We start from the raw sequence: 27,240 nt of genomic DNA, 5'->3' as shown, positions 1-27,240 counted from the left end.
TCTTTGGCCTTCGCTCTGGAGGTGATCTGTTGATTCTGCTAAACTGAAACTAAACTATATAAAAACTAAATAAAAATGTGTTCACAAAATAAAAACTAAACTAAAACTAACAAAAATATTAATGAAACTAATAAAAACTAAACTGAATTTCATAGCAAATTTGAAAACAATATTAAAATAAAATGAATAAAAAAATTCAAAACTATAATAACCTTGAAACCAGCCCAGGAAGTCATTTAACATAACACAATGTTTCCATTTCCAGTCTTGACTTCTGTTTTTGTGTTTCCTGTTCTTTTACATTTGCATCCGTCTTTGGCATGATTTATGGCCTAATGATCTCCGGCCCAGTTTCTCCAGAACAGAATGAGCACAAATTACCCCCGTCCAAGACGTCACATCCCCAGCCAGGGCTGATATACTGCCCCCCTCTCCACACGAGACGAATGATCAGCCCCAGAGCCACTGTGGCGGTGAGCCCATCTTGTGTTTGCTATTAAAGATGTGATGGGCCATACGTTTAGATTGAGACAGCCAATCCAAGAGGTCTCTCTGTTAAGTCAACTTAAATGAATTGGCAGGGCAGCTGCACTTTGGTGGCTTCAACTGACGATCACAGGAAAACAGTCTTGTATGTTTATAAAACTTGGCTAGAATAGTTTGCTACTTCAGTCAACTTTATATTAAATTTTGATCATGCCACCGTTGTTTGTTTTTCATGACATTCCTGTGCTTCCATTTACTCACACTCTTTTTGTTCCGAACCTGTTTGACTTCCTTTCTTCTGTAAGGTTTAAAACAAACATCGGTCCCTATTGGCTTTCATTGTATGAACAAATAAACCCCCCCAAAGACATTATTCAAAATATCTTTGTATTACACAAGCAATTTTTTTTAAATGTCTCAGTGTTTTTTTTGCCATTCGATAAAAGTCAGTGTGGTCCAATGTTGTTTTGGACCCAACTGGCATTTATTACAGTTCTGCAAAATATGTTCCACAGAAGAAAGAAAATCATTCTGGTTTAGAATGGCATGAAATTATGACAGAATTTAAATTTTTGGGTGAACCATCCCTTTAAGAGATTCTGACTACATCCATTCGTAGATTGAAGTGGTCAAGCAGGACGTGAGAATACCATCCCGACAGAAAGCCTGAAGACTGAACGACTGAAACATCCCTTCCAGAGCAATGGCTGAATTGGAAGGTTTTAATGACAAGAGGTTTCAGTTTTAATAAGGGGGTAACTACAGCCAGTCCATGGCCCGGAATCAATTATACCCTAATATATATTTAGCAATCCACACTCATTGAAATTCAGAGAGCTTCCAGCCCATGTCAAAAATATAAATGGCAACATATTTTTAGAGTTGACATATAGCGTGGCAAACATTATGCCATTACAGGATAATTAGCTAAACAATTAAGCAAACAGAAGGAATATCAGCGAGGGCAATACACACAACACTTTCTGTGTGAAACATGTCACTGCGGTTCGTTATTAAAACACACACAATGTCAATCATGGCTCATCATTATATCAGTGATGTAATTGCGTCGTTGAGTAAATTACACACTCATTAGAAATGTCATGTGGATACCCTTATTATGTGCAGCTGGCCGTGCGGTTCGCCGGATATCCGTAAAGCCCCGGCCGTGTCGCGTGAATAAATACGTGCATTAATGTAGAGAGACACTGATGACCTCATAAATGTCAAACGGAGAGAATCATGATCTCTCAGTATCTACTATTAAACAATTACTCTGCCCCCTTTGGGATAGCAGGCCGGAGATTAATGAGCACCCGCACACCCCCAGGGAGGCCGACTGGTGCCGGCCGCCACAGATTTGGCAGGTCAAGAGGAATGGGGAAATGGCAGAACTCAATCTCCCACGGGGGTGCTCTCCATCCCTTCAGTGCAAGAAATTTTAAATTCATCAAAGTGGGCTAAATGGAAGGATTTAAATATGTATTTTCCCTTCTGAGGCCTTTACGCATTCATGTGTTCTGTTAATTAAGGTATTACAATTACCTCCAGAGGACGGCTTGAATTTGCACTTGAATCTGCGATGGGGCAACACAGCTCTGTTTATGGATTCATTAAAATACCTGTCAATCAGTAGCACAGAAGCTGTCTGTTTATCTTTTCGCATCGCAAACCTTTAAGGGCAAACTAGCCGCAGGGATCCGACTGGTTATTTATTTATTTTTTTTCACCATATTCAACCTGAATCTGAAGTTCACATATGGCACTTAAAGGACTATGAATGCATAAGCTTTATGACTCATGAGATGTGAGTCACACAATCCACATCTTTCTTCACAATCCACTGACTGTGAAGAGGAAAATGCTTAGCAGCCTTTCTCATGCATATTTACTGCTTTTCAATACACAAGCTGTCATCACGCATCACTTCAGAGCTTAAAAAAATATATTGTGTGCATGCACGCGTGTGTGTGTGTGTATGTGTGTGTGTGTGTATTTAAGGTTCATTTTCGAAAGTGCATGTTTGTATGTTTAATCGCTTTTAAAGGTCACGCTGGCTACAGTGCTTTATTGTAGCAGTTCTATCAGAAATTAGAATACAGATAAGCGTCCTGTTTATTCCTGGCATCAACTTGCTGAAACAACAATAAATCATGATATCACATCTGCTACCAAGGTATAAAAGAATAAATAAAGTAAAAAAATAAGCTCTTGACAATTTGGCTTCTAGCAAACGATGCTCTATGAAGATAAGTGGCACAACAGGGAGTGAGATACTGCCAGCTCTACTCAAGGGAGATTTATGCTGATCTTAAATAACCAAGGTCGGACGAATTCCCGCTGAAAATGAAACGGTCGTGCAAGCTCAGTTTAGGGCCCCCACCCCTCCGCCTCAGGGACTGTGCCCTCGCTCGTCTGCCCAGGATATAGTTTTCCATCACCTCAGTCACTCTCCTCTATTGACTGTAGGCCATTGATTAAACGTCTGATCTCCATCTTGCTCACCTGGGGAGTTTGTGTATCCGTTGTGTATTGATTTGTGCTGCCAATGATTTGTCTTTTTGTTTTTTTTTCATTCTGTTTTTCCGCTTTTCGTTTCTTAGACGGTTGTCACGACTTCCCACTTCTATGTTTAATGCAAAGCTCAAAAACACAGTTCTATCTTCTGGTCAGTGAATCACAGCTACAGGATCCAAAAAAAACAAATAATACCTGGAGAAACCCATCCATTCATCTCTTTCTGTCTTTTAGATTTCAGCTATATTTGGTATGACTTGGCAAAATTTAGAATTGAAGATTTAGCTCCATTCAATTTAAGAGAGTGAATATGAATTTAGTTGCCAACGCCCCATGAGAAACTGAATTGGAATTTAAATTGGAATGATAGGAACAGAAATTTACTGAATGTATAAAACCCTTGAACTTTAAAGGGACAGTTCACCCAAAATTCTGTCATTAATTTCTCACCCTAATGTCGTTCCAAACCTGTAAGACGGAACACAAATTAAGATATTTTTGATGAAATCCGAGAGCTTTCTGACCCTGCATAGATAACAGTGCAACTACCACATTCAAGACCTAGAATAGCAAGGACATCATTAAAATGCTCAATGTATATCAGTGATTCAACCTTAATTTTATGAAGCTACGAGAATACTTTTTGTGTGCAAAGAAAACAAAAATAAAGACTTTATTCAACAATTTGTTTTCTTCTGTGTCGGTTAATTCGCATTCTGAAGACAAATGAAGGTCTTACAGGTTTGGAATGACAAGAGAGTGAGTAATTAATGACAGAATTATAATTTCTGGGTGAACTATCGCTTTAAGGTTTTTTAAACCACTTTAAACAAGCCTTTGATAAACCAAAAACTCTGGACAAACTTTCTATTTTTTCTATATAAAAAACAGTAATATGAATTGCTTTGAATTTTACTTAACGGTACTTTACTTACTTCCTTACATTCATATTCATCAGTTCAAACTAAAATTCTAATTACAATTTCCAAATCAAATATAATTTGAATTTCATGAGCCAGACTGAAATGTAAAAAACACTCTCAATCCAATTCTGAATGGTGCGCAACCTTGGTATTTAGTGTAAATTTAGAGCAATGTTTATTTATTCTATTACTCTAAAAATACAAAAATATGATGCTATACAAATTATAAATGGTACTTTCATAATTGTTCTGTCACACCTCAGTTCATGGACCATTCATCCTGTCACTAGCACTTCCTGTTAATGTTGTATTTGAACCATGCTCACTATACACCCATTGCCAAGTACTGCCACTCTGCCTTACCAACCATTCTTTACTGCCCTTGTTTTCACAATGTGCATCAACATCTTTTGCCTGACCTTTGGATTATTCCCTGTGTAATTACTGATTTGGATTTATTTACATTTTTAAAAGATATTACCCCCACAATGCAAAAAAAAAAAAAAATGTTGAGCCAACTTTTTGAGTTTTCTTTAAGTTTATACAACAAAAAGTTGAGAAATTTCCTAAAAAATAAATTGAGAAAACTCAAAAATCTACTGAAGCTGGTTGCCTTAAACTTTTAAGTTGGCTCAACTTTTTTCTACATACTTTTATACAGTGACTTGTATTGTACCCCTACAAAAAAAAGAAGAAAAAAAAAGTCAAAGGAAACACTTGTTTGTAGTTGAACCACTACAATTAAGACTTGCTTGCAGCTCGCAAAGCTTCAATTTCTACAATAAGTATCTTCCTCAACACTGCACACAAATCAAAATGCCAATCACTATCAAAAGCCAGTGATAGACTTCAACTAATTAAATGTTTACAGGCAAATATCCTAAATCTCCTCCAAAAGGTTAATTCAGCTATCAACTTACCCCAGCACGCATGAGAACGTGCAGTGCAGTGGATGAGGATAGAACCCACCTACCAATGCTGGTAATGACATTCTGGCAGGCACACCACAACAATGAGTCCAAGCACTATCACACCTTGAGGGTATTTCAAAATAGCTTGACCTGATGGAAAAATACTGCCAGCAAGCATTGCTCCAGCAAATTAGGCTCAGCATGCTCCTCTCCTTCAACAAGATAAAAGTGTTTCTTCAACTCCAAAGGAGATAAGGACAGAGCCTATCTATTGCTCCCTCTAATTAGGTAGTCTTTTTTGCCTCACTGATTGCAATATAACACTTTGCAGTGTAACTTTAATTTGCATAGAAAAACAAGAAAGAAAACCTTCCAAGTCAATAAGAAAAATACTGCACCACATAAATTAAAAACCATCTACACAATATTGTGGCTTGATTCTCTAAATATCAATGGTGAATATTACATTCCTAGATTTCAGTACACGACATTCATACTGGGAAATTGGGGCCACTAATGTTCAGTTGAAATCCATTTAGAAGAGTTGGGTAATACATTTTGAATTGGTCTGGCATAGTGGCATTTGAGATTAAAGTGTCTCTCAGCAGCTAGACTGACCTATCAAGAAATCCTTTCACCTTTCCCAAAGATAAACCCCCCCCCCCCCCCCATCCCAAAAACGCATGAATGACATCTGCTGATTACTTTTAATTTCATTATAGGAGTTTAATGAGAAAATCATCTTATTAACAATGATCGGCTCTACATAAATGGCAACGGTGAACTCATTGCCGTCCCCTGACTGTCTGAGTATCCAGCACCTTTAGCCCAGACACAATCCTAAAATGTCTGCTGCTCTGATGGGGTTGGCCATGCCTCTGAACCCCATGAAATGAGCTGTCCTCCATTACAGACTGCTCCAACTGAATAAATGTTGGAAAATATCCACAGCCATAAATCGTTTGTATTATCTGCTGAAAACACCGGCAAAGGTGTAGGATGAATAAAGTGGGACACTTGGGCTTAATCACATATCATTTTGTGCATTTTTTTCAGGAACACTTTAAAGTAAGGTTCAATTCTATAACATTAGTTCAAGCAAAAGATATACTAGCAATTAACATTTTTTCAAGCATTTACCTATTTATTATACAGTTATACATATTTTTTTATTCATGCTTGTTCAAAATACCTCAGCTAAAATTATTACGCAGCTCTCTGGAATGCTCGACTCTAATTGGTCAATCGCTGCATTATCATATTTAGTCATAGTTAGTTTACTAATAGTCACCATTGTCCATAATAATAATACTGTATATTATACGCTCATCTGGTAACTGTATTAAAGACATAGTTCACCCAAAAATGAAAATTCTGTCATTAATTACTCACCCTCATTTTGTTCCAAACCCGTAAGACCTCCGTTCATCTTCAGAACACAAATCAAGATATTTTTAATTAAATCTGAGAGTTCTCAGACCCTCCATAGACAGCAAGGGTCCAGAAACGTAGCAAGGAGATCGGTAAAATAAGACATCAGGGGTTCGAACATAATTATACGAAGCTACGAAATTACTTTTTGTGCGTAAAAGAAAAAAAAATGTCTCCAAATTCGTCTTTGTCTCTAGTTTCCGTCCAGCGGATATTCTCCAAAATTTAGCTACGCTGACGTAGAGGAGACAACTGTTGAATAAAGTCATTATATTTGTTTTCTTTGCATACAAGAAGTATTCTCATAGCTTCTAAAAATTACGGTTGAACCCCTGATGTCACATGGATTATTTTACAGATCTCCTTGCTACGTTTCTGGACCTTGATCACGAAAGGACCCTTGCTGTCTATGGAGGGTTTGAGAGCTCTCAGATTACATAAAAAATATCTTAATTTGTGTTCCGAAGATTAACAGAGGTCTCACAGGTTTGAAACGACATGAGGGAGAGTACTTAATGACAGAATTTTCTTTTTTGGGTGAACTAACCCTTTAAATTTATGTTTTGGGTAGGCTGATATATAAATACATTTACATTACAGTAAATTAATGGAACAAATCACTCAACAACAAATGCAAATTATGATCATTATTAACATTTATACATGAATGGAGAACACCATTACAACATCTACTCACCTATATGTGCGTCAATTTTTATGGCCTCCTTAATTTGAATTTCATCAATATTTTTAGCTAAATTGGATAGTTTCCCTTCACATGTTGCTTTAATCACAAATGTGTTTAATGAAGTGCTAATGAGACACCAAAAGACTGGCTTAAATGGTTTTCTAAGACAATGAATGGTTAAATATTTGTAAGGAGGCAACCAAACACCATTCCATTAATTGAATATCCATTTTCATTGGTTGTTTTGTAACGAGAGGAGTCTTTACGCTGGCAGCCCCCTTAAATATTTTGAAGTAGCTGAAACGCACACGAGTTACCACATATGAAAGAAAATGTATATTTATTGATCATATACATCTAAATTGTGCTCATTACTGGGTCTATCGTATCATACCACGGACACGCTCTGTCTTCTTTCTTACAAATTCAACTGCCGCAATCTTGCGTCTCAATTATCAACAGTAAAATAACATCAGAAGACTTCAGCATTAATATTAATAATATTGTTGCAGTTTGTCTTGTTGCCATACCACTTGTTTTGTCCGTCATAATTACATTTTATTTTAAGTGGAAGCTTTAAGATAACAAACAGTAAAATAGTGAGATATTGATGTAGCCATATAGATCACATTTGAAATCCAACGCCGTTGATGAATTGTCAGAAAGTGTCTCACTTTACCTTATCTCAGTTGTTTAGAAGCAAGTCTTGTTTTCAGTCTGAAGTGGTTTGAAAAGATTTGTGGAGAGTGCTTCAGAAATGAACGAGAAAGAATGACCCCTCCATCATTAAATGATTGCTAATCAGCACAGGAAATTCCTACAAACAAAACTCTTCTGTTACATAAAAAAACTACATTAGCCCACTTGACATTGCCATTCTAATGTTCTTTTTCCCATTTATTTATATCTTTTGAGCAAAATATCATCCGAAATGATTCCAACTGAAACTCTGTGTTTGATTTAAATGTGCACCCAATTTAAGATAAGGTCTAGCATAGGACTGGTGTCTTGTAGATATGAATACTGGGAGTCGGGAGGCAGTATTAAATCCATAAATAACACAACATACTCTTCCTCCAGAAAAAAAAGGGAAAAAATTGCTCTTTTCTTTCTTTCTTGGCTTTTTTGGTACTTCAAGCTACACAACATCAGTTCCAACTGGCAGCAAGCCTGAAACATTGCCTCTCTTCCTTATAAAAAAGTCTTTGAAGTTTTGTGTCAAAGAGCGCTGAATGAGAACAGAGTAAGGTGATGGGATTTGTGATGGATGTTAGATTGCAGGAAGTGCTTATAACTGAAATGCGTGACCTTGTGTGACTTACGCTACAATTAAGATAAAAAGTTGGTCAGTTCGTACTTGTTTTTTAGCCTGTATACAAATTCTCACATAAAGCCAAAGTACAAAGTAAATTACGATCTTTTAATCTTTAATCACCTGTGTCTGCGAGGTAGCAATATTGATTTATTTCTAAATATTGACATTGTGGTTTAGCTTGCAGGTTAGTGAGGTTTTTTCACAACTAAACCCGGTGGCGTTTTCCACAACCATTTCTCTATGTTTCATTTAATACATCAGAGCGTATGAATGAATGTGACAGTGGCAAGTCAGCAAAGGTACGGTTGTAGTAATTTAAGAGGCTGTTCCACTTTTGTAATTACATTAACGAGGCATCCGATGTGCAACGGCAGGCGTAATGGGATTTTAAATACGTATTGATCAACACGTCACAGCTGGCTTTCTTCTTCCTATCACACACAGGGTCATCAGTGACAATGACACAAGTGAGTGATGGTATCTGAGGTGCATTTCTTGGCAAAGCAAAAACGACTGTAAGCAGCTAGCACAGCATTTTTCTAGATTATAGCAAAAGCTAAACATGCTAAATGGAACAAGTTGCCTGAATGATTTCACTCGCAACAGAAATAAGAGGTAATGCACAAAGACCTTTCAGGAAGAGAACAAATTTGACACTTCTACCAAAACATTGCTCATTTAAACAGGTGCAGGAGGTTACAATTCAGAGGATTTACTATAAATACCCAAGCTGGGTATATTCTTTATGCCTGCTATGTCAATTAGACTTAAAGAATTCTAATTTGGAGTCGGTGAAGTCCCACCTGTGAACCGGGCTTTACAGCGCCTGCAGCAACAATTCAGCTTCACAGGCTCTCTCCGTGTGAAATGACAGCAATTCTGCGCACCACCCGTATTACCGCACATCTTTTATCCTCCCCAAAGCAACTTAGCATAAGAATGACGGTAATACAGCTGCAAAGAGCAGACAAGCTCAATCTCACAGACGCACACTTCATCTATGCTGTTCGGCACTTATTTTAATAAGATAATTTCACTTGTCTTCGATCCGGCTAATGTCAAGTAAAAATGGGTTTATGCATTCCCAGCGGGAAGCACACATATATTATAAACATTAAAAAAGTCTATGTTAGGGCTTAGAGTTCATTCATGCTGAAAGCAAGGACACTGCTCAAAGGAACCCTGATCTTCAAAGGTCTCTAAACATGATCTAGTATCATATTACAAGAATATGGATTACAAACACAGAGAAACTTGGTTAAACTACTGGTAAAAGAAGAGGATACATGCAGTTAGTCTACCTGATCTGGCCTTAAAAAATTAATTTTAATGAGATTTATTGATGAATATTATTATTTTTTTTGACTTGCATAAAACCAGTTAAGTACAGTTTAGTTTACCTGAGAATTTATATTTGGCAATGTAACTGTGACAAATTTCCTTAATCAAAGAAATGAATAGTTATTTAATATTAGGTTTTGTTCTTAAATTTAAATTATCAAGCTTTTTCCATTGAGTTTTATTAACTAAACCTCTCTTCAGGCTGCTGTAGGAAGTTTGCATGGACTGATTTTGTAATATTCCAAATCTCTTTGTGAAAACCAGCCAAAACTTTCATTATAAATGCTAAGATGACAAGCATGTGAGATCGCAGGGTATAGATGCGCTTTTCCTATTTTTCACTTAAGAACTTTATCTCACGTTTAAACACTCCTTGAGGAGAAACAGAAAAGCTAATGCTAAACCCTTTTTTCAGAACTTCAGTTATCATATTCGGTCATAGCTAAATTAAAATTTTAAATTGCAACTGAAAATGTTTACTCTGTTATTTAGTTCTGGCACTCTTTGACTGCCTTCTCACCATTTAACATGAAAGTAACAAGAATAGAGATTCCTTATGTATATATTTATTGACTTATTGATAAATTTCAGACATGCTGGTAATTTAATTTCTCAGCCGTGCAGAGCTCAACTGAACATACCAATATTAGGAATGAGATGAAACAGAAGCTTTTTTCTGAATCTCTGATTATATTATGTGCTGCCTTGTAATTAAATAGGCTGCAACTATTGGTAAATTTGTGTTGTAATTGTTTAAATTTAATTGCAGGACTTCACTGAAGCACGTAACGAAACGTGTGCAATTAGGGAGATGCTATGAGAACAGTAAACAGAATATAAATGAACAAGAAATGCAAATTTCACTTCATTTCCTTTCTTTATAACAACTGTGCTCCTCACACGCACACACACAAACATATATTCACAGAAAAATAACACAATGCAAAATTCATTTGATAATGCAGGCGTGACCCTGCTGGCAAGGTCAGCCGACACACGCACCATTTCATTCAATTTTACAGACAGATGAAAACCAATTTTCTATGAGAAAATGGAATGAGAGAAAATATAAATGCCTCTGAAAATGTATTCAAATGTGCTAAGAGAAGCCTGAAGCCCCTACATCTTCTGTGGGCATTAGCCCATTCAGGATAGTGTGATGGCCTGGGTGTCAATGCCTTACAGAGCACAATCAAAGAGACCCGCGAAAGACAGAAAGCACACCTACCTGCTCCGCCTATCACGGATCCCTCACATTTCAAACCAAGGTGAATAACCCGTCAGTCTATGACTGTTTAAAGTTCAGTGGATATACCAGCATGCAGTGGTCTGTGAGCCAAGAGCAGGATGTGAGTGCTTGCAGTTGTGATAGTGCCAGGTGCCGTCCACTTACCTTAGCTGGATCTCACCGGGCTCTTCAAAAATTGTAATTTAATATCAAAGAGCAGTAAAGTGCTACTAAATGAATATGCATTGGTGCGCACAGGCTGTATGAAATGCTCTAAAAGAGATAACTGCCTGCAGATTTTGAAAATCCAAATATCTTGAAGTGCTCTTACCTGATATTTTTGTGATGATCTGACAACACATTTGTATTTATATTGAATGCTTTTAAATGTGCCTTAGTCAACTCTTTTGTGTGGTCAACATTTTATGCATTTTCTTTCAGAAATAACGCAGATAAACCTCTCTAATTACTGGGTTTTTATATTCTTTATTTTTGTTATACTGTAAATTATGACAAATGGTTAATCGCGTTTAGTAATCAATTTTATGTTGCCAATAATAACGCATCTACATTTTCTATACAACTAAATAACATTTTTCTTCCTAACCCTATGTTACATTTGTTGACACATCACACAATGACACATTTCCATGACATCTCACCTACCTTCCAGCCCCTCTTCATATTTGTAGGGAGCGACACAGAAAAATCAGTGTGACTTCAGTACCACAAATACACAAATAAACGGATGCATGTGTAAAGCCACAGGTACAGGAATATACATCATGGAGAGCTTAAAGAGCTCAAATTAAACTACATCATTACATAGTATGAAAGAAGCATTATATACCTTTTCTTTTCCCTATGATATTGATATAATGGTTCCATGAAGAGAAAGTCCAGAGAGATACAGGAAAATACAAAGGAGAGGAAAGAGGCAACAGTCAGAATCATGACCGCGTGTTAGATTCAGAGACAGAAAAATGAAAGGTTACGTTCAGAAGAGACTCCATGCATTGCAGACAAAAAGAGAAGAGGGCAGGCAAGAGGAGATGGAGGCTTCCTATCGCGATACATGCCAGAACATGACGATGAGAGAGATGAGGGAGAATGCATGAATATCGAACAGACGGCTAATGCTTTCCAGTTTCAGAGCTCGAGAATACAGACTAGCACATTTACAAAGAGTGAACAAACCCATGAGAGAAGTCCCTGTAACTCACATCATCCACTGGGTTGAAAGTATTTTTTCCCCTCTATATGAAAATGAAGTTGGCAAGCAGCAATGGAATAGCGGGGCTGTTGAGAGAATGACGGAGAGAAAAAACAAAAGCGCAAAAGAAGCGGAGAGATGGGTTAAAGGAAAGTTAGAGTGAAACGACAGAGAGAGAGAGAGAGAGAGAGAGAGAAAGAAAGAGGAAAGGGTGGGGGAAAAATGGAAAAGACCAAACCATCCATTGACTCAGCGCCAAGCCAGAAAGAAAGCAGCCCCAGTAAATCCCTACCAGCAGTGAAGGGAGATGAGGAGGATTCAGCACAAGGCAGTGAGAGAGAGAGATGGAGGAGGGAGTGGCTGATGGAGACAAAAAGGTGAGTAAGAAATTAAACCCATACCTTGGTCGCCCATCATCAGGTGCGCAAGACCTTAAGGGAAGACAAGAGCACAGTCAGCACAGAGAACGGGATCATGGGAAGGTTTTCTGTCACATTGACACACGGGCATCATCTGAACAGAGGATGTCCGCGGTGTGGGGTGGAGTGGGGTGGGGGAGAGGGGTTGGGGTCAAGAGGTGAGGGGGAGAGTGGGCATGAGGGAACATTCAGAAAGCATTTCCTCAACCCAGCGGTTGCAATGCTTTATCGGTCACACTCGAAAGAGACAAATCTAGATTAGAAAAGAAAAAAATATCACTTCGCTTTCGCCATACATCAAACATGTCGTCCGCCTGGTCAACCTTCCACGGGAAGATGATGACACATACACAGATTGGATCTTAACAAAATTAAGTTAGGTTGCACACAAAAATGTGTCAATGCAATAACAAAATACCTACAGGTTATATTGGGATAAATCAATATTACCCATCTTTCATAGGATGTCTGTTTAGGTTCCTGTGAGCCACAGCCCAAAATATATAGTAATACCTCCAAAAGAATTCATCTGAACCGAGAACTATAACTATAAACTGCATTGGGAATTGTTAGTAAGATTAGATTTTGTCATTTGTCTATGGTACTTACCTGTCAAACTGTCCAGGTTTTCCATTGTAGTGAACACTTCATGTGTATGTATGTCAGATTCCATGAAATGTATTAACTATATGAGGATTTAGAAGTTTATAACAGGAGCTACAGTAATGTGTCTGTATCTTTAGATTGAATTTAATCAGGTTGGCGTCCATTTTGCTCCAGCCTCTGGTTTCTGCTTGGCAGAACACTCCAATTTGAGTGAAGCATGTGTTTACTGACAACCTCAAATTAAGGAAGTGCTCTCGATTATAAAGCGGAATGAAGTTGCATACCTTTTACCTGTGTTGTACACCAGTTCCACTTACTGTTTGTGTACCATATTCAAATCAAATAGGAAATATTGAATATTTAAAAAAAAAAACAGGTTGAAATATGAAGACAGAGAGAAGTACATGAGTAGGGACAGGGGTCGGATGAAAAGAAAATAGGAAAGAAAAAATGTCTACCCACCTCCTACATAGGCCTCTTCTGGAGGGGCGGCCGAGGCGTGAAGAGAGAGAAGGAGACATTGATTAAGAAGCATGCAGACTGGAAGGTGGCCCAGCCTTGAGGATTACCGTGGTTACCATGCGTCTTATCATCCTGTGCCCAGGCCAAACATTCATTACCATGGAAAATGTGGAGACTAGAGGGTTTATTTGACTTTAAGTGTCCTCTGTCCTCCTCAAGATCTAATCTCATTGAGTCTATAGTACTCTGAAAGAACGTTGTTCCATGGTGAGATGATGATAACACATTATTAAGTCATTCAAAAGCTGATAAAACACATGGTGAAATTGACTCTTCACAGTATATCAATGAACATGCGCAATCATGCAAATCGTAATTAAAAGTAAACTGAAAGACGAAAAATAATGGTGGGACCCCTTACAGCTACGATTTTACTTCAAAAATAAATATGCTGTTTTCCCTCAGGAAAAAAAAGGCAGTTTTTTGATGGACTTACAAAGACAATTTGTATCTTTTGAATTCAAATTTATCATTTTGAATGGCGTTCATGGTTGCGTGTGAGGGGAATTTACAGCGGCTAGATGTGAAGCATGCACGTGTTCGGAAATAAAAATGCCGGTAGATGATGCAACATGAACCTACTAAGAGAAAACAACATCATTCAGTCTGGTCAGTAATAAAGAAATGTACAATACCTGAATATGCATATGCATATGCATATCATGTTATTACCCCGTTTACATTGAAATTTACATTTATTTAACTTCAAATGACCTTTTCTGTTCTAAAACAAAAAGGGTACATTACCTTCATTCATGCATTCATTCAACACACCTTTTACTTCTGGTGACACTTTCAGTCTCTGGATCAACTCACCCAAGACTACCTAAAAATGGACTTGGCTATCTTAAAGTTAAAGCATCCAATCCTACCTCCATGTTTTGCATCTTGGGTAGGAGAAAAATGACCCGGGACTTACCGCAGCTGGTTCCTCCACTCGACCAAACACAAATTGCATGCACCACTACTCCCACGAAAAAAAAATGCTGATGAATGTATGAATAAACAAACCAAAGGAAAATAAATAAATAAATCAACTGAAAAGCATGCCATGGCAGAAAATATGACAAAGAAATATTTTGCTGTTAGTGTTACAGTGATAAATGACAGGTGATTTTCTATCCTCTCTTATCAGCTTATTAAGATACTGACAAACCCTACTTGCTTTGACAAATGTGCAAACTCATCCCACTGACAAAAAACAGCTCGGAGGGATAAAAATAATGCTACAAAACAGTTTAATTAGCTTAAACCATCACAAAACACTAACTAGCCATCTGCACTGACTCTACAGCAGTTTAAAGAACCCACTCTATTGATTTTGTGCTTCAACCCATCCTGCATACTGCAGAGACATGTGTCACATCCTCTCTTACAAAACCTGCCAGACCAAGGCCGAAATGTATATATATTATGCCGAAATGATATACACTATTTGTGTGTGTGGAAGCAGCAGCCATTTTGGAAGAACACCACACACACACATACGCACAGCCTGGTCTTCTCAGAGGCCGGCTGACCGAACAGCGGTTGTATTTACATTTCACTGACTGACAGATCAGGATCATGTAGCCTCTCCTTAGCACTGCAGAGCTCACATGGAGCCAGCGACATGCAGGCTTTCATCGAGCTGACAGCTTCTTTTAAGTGCTGGCCTTGCATACTGCCCCGAATTTGGCAGAGAATAAGAGATATAAATTGAGGATGACCTACACACACACATGCACGCCCTTACTCGGCCCGGGCCGGCGCAGGCAGGGGGCAAACACGATGTGACGCCCGCACTCAGGCAGCCCTTTACAAACAGGACTGCAGCTCCAGATGCTCGTTTAAAACAGTTTTCAGTAAGTCAGAGCATGTTACCCTCAAACGCACACGCGTGGAACTCGCCCAAAGGGATCGTATGACGAGCGTACGCTCCGCATAGCGCAGCGGCAAAGTCACTAAAGATGTAGCTGTCAACAACGATTGAACAAAACATCAAAAAACTCTGATAATGACTGTCCGGTTGGAATGGAGTGAATTTGCGGTACAGGTTCCTCTGCATTTGAAACCTAATGAAGCATCCGATTCACATTTGACTGAATATTAGATAGTCAAGCAGAAACCACTAGTAAATATACCCAAAACAAGTACTTATTGTAAAAGCTTCTAAATATAGCGCAACGTCATTGATGTATTGTCATTGCGCCAGTGATGAGGATTTTAATCCTCTTCACCAAATCTAGTTTAACATTTCCCCCACAGGGAGCAATGTGCAGCATGTTCCATATTGCAGTCATCTACAGTACAGAGAGATTAGTGAGCTTAGTCCATCTGGAAAGGGTTCATCCGACACTAATAGGGGAATTCTCAATATACAGTGTATTTGACACGGTCTCCCCCTCCATTCAAGATTATCAAGCGATGTTGCCGGATCAAGGAAGGTGAAAGTCGATTGCAAGACACAGGGAGGGCCAATAGATATTATAATAATCAAGAGATTTTATACTAGAGCCCTGTTTTTGACCTACATTGATAGCATTCGCTTAATTTATTTAGGTATTATAATGTGCAGATTACATAAATATCTTTTGTCTTAAAGGGACAGTTTACCCAAAATAAATATTATGTAATTATTTACTCAAATCTGTATTACTATTTTGTTCTATGGAGCACAAAATCACTTTTGTCCATATCAGTGAGTCGATGGGGTTCAATAATCAAGGGATGTTCATACAGGTGAGTCTTATTGAATTAATCTATTTCTTGTTTTTAATCTGGATTATTAGTATTTGCTTAATTTATGTATGTATTGTAATGTACAGATTTCAAGAATGTCTTAAAGGGACAGTTCACCTAAAATAAAAATTCTGTTATCATTTAATCAAACCTATTAGATTTTTTTTTTTTGTTCTGTGGAACACAAAATATGTTTTGTCCATACAACGAAAGTCAATGGGGTCCATTAGTCGAGTGCCCTATTGAATTAATGCATTTCCAGTTTTTGACCTACTTTGTTAGTATTTGCTTATTTTGTGTACTGTATAGGTATTGTAACGTACAGATGATATAAATGTCTATTGACTTAAAGAGACAGTTCACCTAAAATAAAAAATCTGTCATCATTTCTTCAAACCTGTATGACTGTTTTCTTCTGCGGAACATAAAATATGTTTTTTTTTTTTTCATACTGTGAAAATCAACAAGCTCCAAATGTTTTTGGATTCTATTGATTTTCATTAAATGGACCAAAACGGTTTAAAATATTTGACAGAAGAAAGAAAGTCGTACAGGTTTGGAATGACATGAGGACAAGTAAATGGCAGAATTTAAATTTATTTTTTTTTTTTTGGCTGAATTATCCTTTTAACATCTATCTTTTGTTAGCTTCAAAACAGGCCTCTGGTGACATAATTAAATGAGTCACTAAAATTAATATGCTGATGTATCCAATTAAAGCAGGCCCTTTATTTCGTTAGCAAGAGGTTAATGGACGTACACTGCACTACACCACCCTAATTAATTTGCATAGGTCCAATAGTAGAGGTAAAAAAAAAAAAAGCATTTAAAACAGGACTGCATCATTAAATGACAACGCACAGCCAGGGTCCGACCCTTACGAAGTTAGCTCCACCACAAAAGATAAGAGATGAGGTGAAACAATCTAATCGCTGTTGTAAACAAGCCCTCCAACACAATCCATTTCTCCAACCAAAGTCTCCTAGCATACAAAACCGCACAGACGTCAATTGTAGATCCCTTACAGTCATCTTTAACCAGGGAGACGGAGCACATTATACAGTTAATAGAGCATAAAGATAAGGTATCAATGGCTGCAAGCTGATACAGAGCAGACCCTTTTGGCCTTCCAATTCAGACTTGTAAGAGCATTAATCATCATAACACAAAATAAGGCCCTTTCTCTAACCCCAGCAGAGCAAAAATATCTCATTACCTGTAGCACTGTTATTCTTTGCGGTGCGGACTACCTCTCCCGCTGAGAGCCCCACACCTGCTTTGCTAAAGAAGGTTATTACCACAACTGCCTGTCGAGAGAATGACAGAGTGGACGTGCGGAGAGAAACGACATATTTAATCCACATACCACCCTTTCCTGCCTGAGATCTGCAAACATGTACACACGCTCTCACGGCACTGCAAAGTTTTATAGATAAAGCGAGCAGCACATATATCTAAATGAAAAAGCTAGCCATTCATCAATGAGCCATTTAATATGCAGCTATCCCTTTTTTATCCGCGAGTCTGGGTGTTTTTTTGGCAACGGCGGTCGGTGGTCAGCTAACAGATCACCTTGGTCATGAAGCTGACAACACACAAAATGACAAAAAGTGGCCTGCTTTTCCCCTCAGCAGGAGCTTCGTGGGCCAGATTTACATTAATAACTGAAGCAAGGACAGATTTAGGCTGTTGTTTTAATGAACACAACGTTGGCTCAATGTCTATTTCATTTGAGGAATTAAGCCTTCATAATGGCTGTCCTGTCCTGCATAGTGCCATTTGGAGATTTGTGATCGCGCTAATAACAAAATCAGCCGAAGACTTAACGAAAGGTCATCTGCACATTTGAGACAGAAAAGGGAGGGATCGTACATTCTTAAAAATAAAGGTTCTTAATTGAAATCTATGGTTCCATAAACAACCTTCAACCATTCCATTGCACAAAATGTTCTTAACAGTGCATAATTGTTCTTTAGATTATTGAAATATTTGCACCAAATTTCACCAAAAACAGACCAATTAAAACATCAAGTCAGAAAAAAAGAAAGCAGGCAGCGCCAACGCCTAACCCCGCTAGCCTCAAGATCCTCCAATATTAAATAAATAACGCTAATGATTCAGAGCGACATGTCCCGTGGCCTCCACCATCTCCACATATCCTTATGTGTCATCCAAAAGCGTGTGACGGAGGCCACTCAAAGCTGCGTGGGCAGGTCTGTTCTGACTCACCCGGCAAAGATGCGCATTTCTACCAGCACAGGGGCTGGAGAGCGGCACGTCTCGCTTTTAAGCAAGCTGCCGAGCATCTGCGGGCCCTGCCCTTTTGTCTTAATCTCATCAAATCCACGAGACAATGCATTTCGCTGACAGCCCAGCGAACACCGTACCACGAAACGACTGCTATTCTAGTTTGAACATTTGTCAGTGATACATACTGTCTCTCTGTTGTGCTTTAGGAGGGCAAAATTTACTCAGTGGGTATGTAGTTTCCTTGGCAACATGGTGCCTCTTCGGCTTACGGCCTAACTCAGACAATATCCATCAACATCAAGATCAGTCCACAGAGACAGTTGTAAAAATGAAGAAAAAGATGGAAAGAACATAAAAACAGTGAAATCGGACACCAAGGGAGTAAGTCAAACTAGGAAACAAACCAGAACATACATATTCAAAAGGGAACAGACTTTACATGAAAATCTGAGTCGTTGTAATATGAGCACAACCATCCGTTTTCAAAAGAATAAAAGCAGAGACGGCCTCCCCCTATTTAGTAACATCATCAATCGTTCTAATCGCTTCTGTAATTAAAATAACTGTAAGTGCAGTAGTGGAGGTTTACTTGTAAAGCTGGATTAATAAATGCTTTGCGATGGTTGCTGAATGCTGTATTGAGTATGTCATTATTTTTCCTGTGATGTTGAAATTGCAACTTTGGCTAAGTCATTACAGTGACTCTATGAAACATCTGGCTAATTACGTAATTAGAGCAACCAACCCCTTAAATTCGGAGGGAGAATAATATTCAAATCATCATACTTCAATCATGGGCTTGTGTGCATGTATTCAACTCATCATTTTCAGATTTAATTGTAATGCCAGTGCAGTGTCAAGAGTATATTAAGTTAATTTAGCATAAAAAAAAGAGACCGAGAAGCCTCTGCTGACGTCATGTTATCAAAAACACAGGCTTTCATGGATGCTCCAGAATTGACACAGATGGCACTAAAGCCTATTTAAATGATCTCCTTCAGATCAACGGCTTTCTCTGAATGAAATCAGAGGTAATCTAATCATGTAATGTACTAGGCCTGTAGTGGAGGCCTAATAGGAACAGACATGATGTAGCATGCACTGCCTCTGAGGACCTAGTGCAATGTTAAAACGAAAAAAGAAGTGAAAGGGCTGTGTTTGAAAAGAAACATTTCAACACTTCAACAACAGAGACGACGAATCCAGGCCTCTTACCTTCACTGCAGTCTTTTCCCTGGAATCCCGTTTCGGAGCAGTCGCAAATGGGCTCGTCGTTGACGATGCTGCAGACTCCTCCATTCAGGCAAATGTGGTCGGCTTCGCAAATGTCGCTGTTGATTCCCTCGCTACCGATAAGCGGCGGCTCGGAACTGTTCACCCTCAGATTGGTTATCCATCCTTTGTAGGGGACCTGATCTTTGATGGCTGAAGACGTGAGGCGTAATGCTACAGATCGCAGTTCAGGAGGTATCCCTCCTAAGAATAAATGGCTGAAGACCGTCATGTCCCTCCTTTTTGACTTAACCTCCACCCACTTAATCTCTTCGTCCACAACTAGCGTAGTGTTTTTGAAATTCCTGCGCAAGGTCACGGCGTGCCAGCGGCTGTCGTTGACGGCGGTATCGGAGAGCACCGTCGCTGGCTCGGCACAGAAGATGGAGAACCGCAAACTGAGTCTGCCGTTGTGGATGAGCAGTTCCAAGAAGTCACAGAATCCCTCGTCGTCAAAGTACACTAAAAGTCCATGAGCGCTTTTGGTCTTCATGTTGAAACTCATTTCGCTTTCACAGCAGGCATTCCACATAGGAAACCTTGCCCACTGGCCTTCTGCACCGGTGAACTCCATACTGGCCCCCATGTCGACAAGGCAACAAACCAGCAAGCCTATCCAGATTAGATGTGCGCCGTTCCGCATTGAGAAGCTCATTGTGAATGGTAAAGGAAGATAGAACTAACAACAGAACTAATCGAAAACTAAAATGAGCCGGCTCTCTTAGTGATGTGCTCCTAAAGTGTAACAGAGCACTCTATGACATACAGGACTGCTATGCATTTGGGGTAATTTACTCATTATTCACTGAGAGAGGGAGAGGGCCTGCGTTACGGCCGACTCTTTTTCAAAATCTAAATACACAAATCGGAACAATAAAGGGAGTCGCTAAGGCCCAAATACTGGTCTATGAAAAAAAAATAAGGCTACTGTTTAGCTTAAAAAACCTTCAGTGGGATCCAGGTGTGCTACAGTGGGGCCAAGTCATCAAAGTATCTAAAAATTGCAGCCATGTGTAGTGCTGTACAGCAGAGAGTTCATTAGGGGTATGTAGGGTCATTTAAGTAATTTAAGTCTAGTTAAAAGTCATTGTGTAGGCCTAAAGTCAGCACTAATCAAAAGTAGACAAAAAGTGCACTTTGCAGTGTTAACGTGCAGGCCCGAATAGGGCCCTTAGTGTTCACAAACCTTCAATTCACATCCGTTTTGATATATTGATCCATAATCTGAAAAGAATGAAAAAGAATATCTTAATTTCTTCATAGGAAAATAAAGATTGTGGCCTCTTTTAAAAAGACAGAAACTGTAGCAACCATACACAATATAATCATTCACACACAAAACCACAATTTCATAGTGATATTGAAACCCCCAATTTCACACTGATATTGATTGCATTAATCTTCAATTACAGAAGTACTTTTTATTTGCTTTTCTCCTTTTTTTCTTTTCTCCCTGTAATTCTCAATGATTAGAATTAATGTCTTATGAACCAGAAAGCTCCAGAGCATTTCATCATGTGGCTGTGTTGTTTTCCCCCAGTATCAAATACTCTGATTTAATGATCAGAAAAGGCAACGAAAAAAAAATCTATACTTTTCAGATGTATTTACAGTTAAATCAAAGTAGCTTGAACTAAAATAAAATGATATAAAATGGCATCTAACCCTTTTATTTTCATTTTCAAGAGATTCTCTCATGACATTTACTCTTTAGTATCATGAAATATAGCTTCTGCTGCAAAATGGGTATGTAAAGTATAAACTTTTCATTAAATGCACAGTGATGTTACAAGCATTACATGAAGCATTACATGAAGATTCTGGTCATTATATATTTTACACTTCCAAACTAAATATACATACATATATATATATATATATATATATACATATACATACACTAATATATATGCTTAATATGCCAACCTATTTTAAAATCATTTTGTTTCTTTAAGTAGAAATTCTAATAACACATAAAACAATGGAAGACCACATGACAGCTTAAACGTCATCAAAATTAGTCTCTTCAGCAATTGTGTCAATAATAATATAAAGACAGAACACAGTGTCCCATACAAAAACACAAATTAGGATAAAACACACACACACATTAAAATAATATTAACTAATTAATATGACATGCAACATAAAACCTTCCAATGTGCATACCATATACAATATAAAAAATAACGAAGGCTATTGATATTTTAAACTTTTTTGTATTAAAAATAATGCAATTGATGTAAATCGTCTCCAGAAAATATTTAATTTATACTTTTTTTCTTTTACATAGAAAACAATTTTACAACATTTTACTACCAGATTGTGTTTTAAATTATAAAATCAAATCGTAAGGTAAGATTAATTTACAATTAACCACCTAACAAGGTTTTTCTGTGATGTTTTGCATTCTTTTCCGTCGTAATTTGTATAGCTTGGAGTCGAGTCAGACGTACAGGCAATCATATTTACAGTTATTTCAGCAGGAGGATCTTTGCAGTCAGACTAAAGGTCCAAACGGGCGGCAGCATCGAAACTGTGTAATGGGGAAATCTCGTTTGATTCAGTGAACCTCGATCAGTTCAAGTCCTGCATCCCAAAATGAGCCCAGGGCGGGGGCTTATCGCGCGCCTCTTAAGCATTAATGACACTGCAATTGTCTGGCCTCTGGGCTGTCTGTCAACTGATCTCAACCAATCATTTCATGCTTGAATTCCTATGTGTTTACTGTCAGGTTTACACGGGGCTACTTAGCAAGATAACAACCGACCCCTTTCACAGATGGATCTTACACAACATACCATATGCGATTAATGTAGAGAAGGCAGTCTTATTTACCGTATTCGCGAAACGATTACGGTAATGTCTTGCTATCAGTAGCTACTGTAGATGGAGTCTCGAACAATACACAATCATCCTAATAGCCCCGCGCATAAGATTTACAGTCGGGATCCTACAATACACATATCTGCCATTTAAAATCTAAACTTTGAAACAGTAACAATTTTCGCCCGTTTTTCCTTTCCTTTGATTAAAATTGGCAATGACTCAGATGCGCAAAACATAGCCAGTAATCAACCACCATCTGCCCAAACTGAGCGAGAAAGACACCTTTAACACCGCGCTCTCTACCAGGCGGTGAGGGCAGGAAATATAGGGAGTCATCAAATATCGCTTAAGATGAAGCAAAGGCCAGCTGTAAACACAAACGAATCGGTCATAGAGCGAAATTAAACAGAAATTAAGCCCAGCTGCATCATCTCACCTGCGCTTGACTGCATTGAGCGCGTGAAGCGCAACCATAACTCTCACCGAAAACAGCACATAACCTCAAATACGCCTTCGAATTACATTTACACAATTCTTAATTATTTTACCTTGAGAAATGGACCATTGTGCGTCCCTTGACAGGTCAACCTCACCAATGAACCTTGTTGATTTCCTCCACATCGATTCAGGTTTTCATCTGATAAAAAAAAAAATCACTGCATCGGTGTCGAATGACCAGAAGAAATGGGAGCGATAAAATTGCGTATGCGGATCTCCAAAGTCCCAATAGATTAAAAAAAAATTCAAAATGGAGCCAACAACCAATTAAGATTCAGTACAAAACGGTTCATGCTTAAGAAATTCTCTAATGGAAATGTTCGTTTTTTTTTTTCGTTGTATATAAAATAGAAGATATCGCTCCCTGTTCTGTGTGCAAGACAAGGTGCGATGTGTTTCTCAGGCGAGCTTTGCCAGGGACTGTCAGCACATCGCGTCACGTGTCTCCCGGTTAGTGTGTGATGGAGACGGGCGGGGCGAGAGCCCTGCAGCACCTTGGACAGCGCTCACCGTTATTAGCTACTCCACATACAGATGAGGAAACAGCTTTATCCGTGATCGTGTGCTACTGAAATACTTCTACAAGGATTCTTTAAACAAGTACAGCAATTAATATCCAGAAACTTACGTTCCAGACTGATTAGTTCCTATATTTGATATTCACCAACTAAATTAGTTCCAAAAGGAACTTTATATTACAGTGTGCATGCTGATAGCTAATATTGTCAGTTAAGAAGTCATTTATTTTATAAATGTGTTTTTAATAATAAAATGGTCCTTAATATGCTGTTACTATTTAATGAAACGTTTAATTATACTTGCACCCTATATGTGTAACATGGTCACTGTAATGTAAACTGTCAGTGTGCACTTATATTAAGTAATATGAAAGAATAATATCAGCATGGCTGGAGGCAGGAGCCCACGGGTAATCACAGTCGTGCTGGTATTCAGTGCTACTGAAATACTTCTACAAGGATTCTTTAAACAAGTACAACAATTAATATCCAGAAACTTACGTTCCAGACTGATTAGTTCCTATATTTGATATTCACCAACTAAATTAGTTCCAAAAGGAATGTCAAGCTGTGTGTGTCGCCAAGCAACACCAAGACTAAAAGACGTTCTGGAATAGTGTATATGAGTGGAGCAGGGTGACAGATTTCTGCTTCCTTTTGAAAGCGTTATAATCACACGGATCCATCTCCACTCCGGGTTTTTTTCTTTTAAAGTTCATAATGAGAGAAACTCCGCCCGAGCGACCTTGTTGCTATTGATTCTCGACGTTAAAAATAACATTAACAAATAATGATAATACTAAGACTTAAAAAAAATCATGCTCCCCCCAATGATTAAATAGAAAGTATCTATGATTTATATTAAGTTTATTTTAAGTGTATGTAGCCTATGGTACTCACAACAACAAAACATTCTGAGAGGTCTGCTCATTCAACAGCATTTGTGGCATAATGCTGTCATTTATTTTTTATTTTTTTGTGAAAAGTTGTCTGTGAGGACCAGAATAAAATGATTGATTGATTGATTGATTGATTGATTGATTGATTGATTGATTGATTGATTGATTTTCCACAAAAAAGCGAATGAGGCCAAACTGTAAATGTTAAGGTGTGAATAATATGCAAGTTAACACAATTTCACTGTGAAAATGACTTTGCCACGATGACGCAATGCCATAAACAAAAAAATAATGACAAACTAGTTTTAAGAGAATATGAATGTGCAGTTATAAAATATAAAGTTACAAATTTCTGCTTTTTCATTCAACCTTTTCTAACATTTGATGTAATACACATATTGTGAACACAACTAGATTCATATTGCGTCTACATAGGTTAAGGTGAGCATCATGGGTATGGTCACCGCAGGACTCCAAATAAAAATAGTGTATGAATATTGCATGCAAACCTTGCAAGCAGTTCCCTACCATGTAGCCATACACCACCTCACTCTTCTCCGCATTGTTTGCAGTCTTCACTGTCACAATCTAAAATAAAAAGTGTTGTAGATGTGCCCTCTACATCTACAACACTTAAGTATCCAATATGTGCACTGTAATCAGTTTTAATACATGTACTGTGCATAGTAGTTAAAGTCACCTATATGAGGTGAGACTAAGTGAATTTATTCAAATTCATCTCTAAATAGCAGTTTGGGCACCATCTTGTGGGTATGGGATTTTTCAGAGGGGAACACCAAACGGGATGCACAGAAACTAATATGTTCGATGTCCCCTCTTCTGCTCAGTTAGCTATTATCTTTTGACAAGAAAAGTGGGCCACAGCTCCATTGGGAACCTCCAGCTTTGTACTCAATAGTTGCATGGTTCAATGACTCGTCCCTCCACGTCAAAACATTGCATTGGTAACAGGCCCAGTCGCTACACGTGTGAAACCGGAAGTGTTTTAATACACAAGGTGTGAGTTCCTCAGGCACTTATGGTGAGGCGTGAGATGACATGCATGCTTTCTGGGGAAAGCTTTGCTCTGTTTATATGTGATCATCAGCATGGATGTTGTTTGGGATGAGAATAAAATCTCATTGGGAGTACCTGACTGTTGTGAAAAGGGCTAGAATGAATCAGCTGTTTTGGTCTTCTTTGGCATCTGGAAAAAAAACATAAGCAAGGGTAAAATATTTTTTTCAGGATATAGTGTTTCATGATTACTCTACATAATTAACATTCATCAGTTTTGTGTTTTTTATTCCTTTTTTCTTTTTTCTTTTTGATGGACCTGTATCTTGATTCCATTTTATGAGTTCCCCAGAGTTCTTTCTAATTTCAGCAAAGTAATTATTTCCTCATTTAGACTTTGAAAATTCAAAGTCATTACTCAATACAAGATTATGTTAAGACAGCATTTTAATGGGGCTTCCCGTTACATATCATAACATCATATTCACTTATGTATCTATATCCCAAATGTTAACTATAACTACTTACAACATACAGCATTATTATTATGTCAGTTGTGCATCGCATTCAGTCTGAGCATTATGATTCCTCTTCCAAAGCCTCATGCTCTGTTCGCTCTTGGGCCTTTAAAGGTACATGAGAGAGAATTCATGAAAGTCTGATAACTAAACACAACCAAATGCAAAAGATGTGACTCAAGACGTATTCACAGTGGACCACACTATATGCCTGCTGTTCATTTGTCTTTCGAAAGCATGGTTGAAAGAATGTTGCATCCCAATACTGGCCCTCATTTAAAATCATGGTATTAATAATTTATGAGGAATCTTTGTTTTAACATTGCTGCCTTGATGACATGGCCTGGTTTGGACCATAGTGCGAATAAAAATAGCTGGAATAGCTAAATTTAAAAGTTGCTCTAAATGCATGGTTATTGAATAATGTAAATGAATGATTAAACATTGTATCCTTAATCTTCTGTTATAGGATAATACATTTCTAATAAGCTACAACACAGTCTTGTGTCTGTTTGGCTCTGTATAGTTCAGGGCATCATTTTCATGACATTGAGGAGGCACTAATTATGTCATGCTGTTTACAGACTGCAAATTATTCTTTATTGCAATAGAGTCCTTCAGTTATGATGTCAATTTGTAGGCCAAACCGGAAGGGTAATGCTCGATGGTTTTCCCTCAGGAATTTCTAATGGGTTTTTAAAACAATGGTTTTGGAAACATGAGTAAAATAATGTCAGTGGTTAACATTACTTGAAGTGACATTCCCATTGTGTTTCATGGCATGATTACAATGAGTCATTGCTCAAATGTGGATTTTTTTAACCACTGTATACAAATGTGTAAGAATAATAATTGTGTAATAATAACAACAATAATTAATTACACTAAATGAGACCCTGGTTAAAATAATGTAATAAGTTTAAGTAATGGTAATACAGACCATATTTTACTCAGAAAAAAAAAAAAAATAGGGGTAACACTTTAGATAAGGAACCAGTTCTCACTAGTTGGTTATTAGCATGCACACTCACCTAAAGGATTATTAGGAACACCTGTTCAATTTATCATTAATGCAATTATCTAATCAACCAATCACATGGCAGTTGCTTCAATGCATT

General features: G+C 37.9%; 1 protein-coding gene across 1 annotated transcript in view; it reads right to left on the bottom strand.

The window, feature by feature from the left end:
• Nucleotides 1-23,562, bottom strand: part of LOC306857458 (neurexin-1a-like) — a 189,982-nt gene extending 166,420 nt beyond the window's left edge. The window contains exons 1-5 of the mRNA XM_079397415.1: nucleotides 23,221-23,562; nucleotides 19,787-21,067; nucleotides 13,541-13,558; nucleotides 12,455-12,484; nucleotides 11,691-11,702 (exon numbers count right to left, since the gene is read on the bottom strand). Coding sequence (XP_079253541.1) covers nucleotides 11,691-11,702; nucleotides 12,455-12,484; nucleotides 13,541-13,558; nucleotides 19,787-20,498 — 772 coding nt within the window. The 5' untranslated portion in view covers nucleotides 20,499-21,067; nucleotides 23,221-23,562. The remainder of the gene's footprint in view (nucleotides 1-11,690; nucleotides 11,703-12,454; nucleotides 12,485-13,540; nucleotides 13,559-19,786; nucleotides 21,068-23,220) is intronic.
• Nucleotides 23,563-27,240: the final 3,678 nt, after the last annotated feature.

This window comes from Barbus barbus (assembly GCF_936440315.1).
Source record: "Barbus barbus genome assembly, chromosome: 38".
Classification (NCBI taxonomy): Eukaryota; Metazoa; Chordata; class Actinopteri; order Cypriniformes; family Cyprinidae; genus Barbus; species Barbus barbus.
Note: the sequence above shows the minus strand (reverse complement) of the source record. Positions and strands in the feature narration are given on the sequence as shown.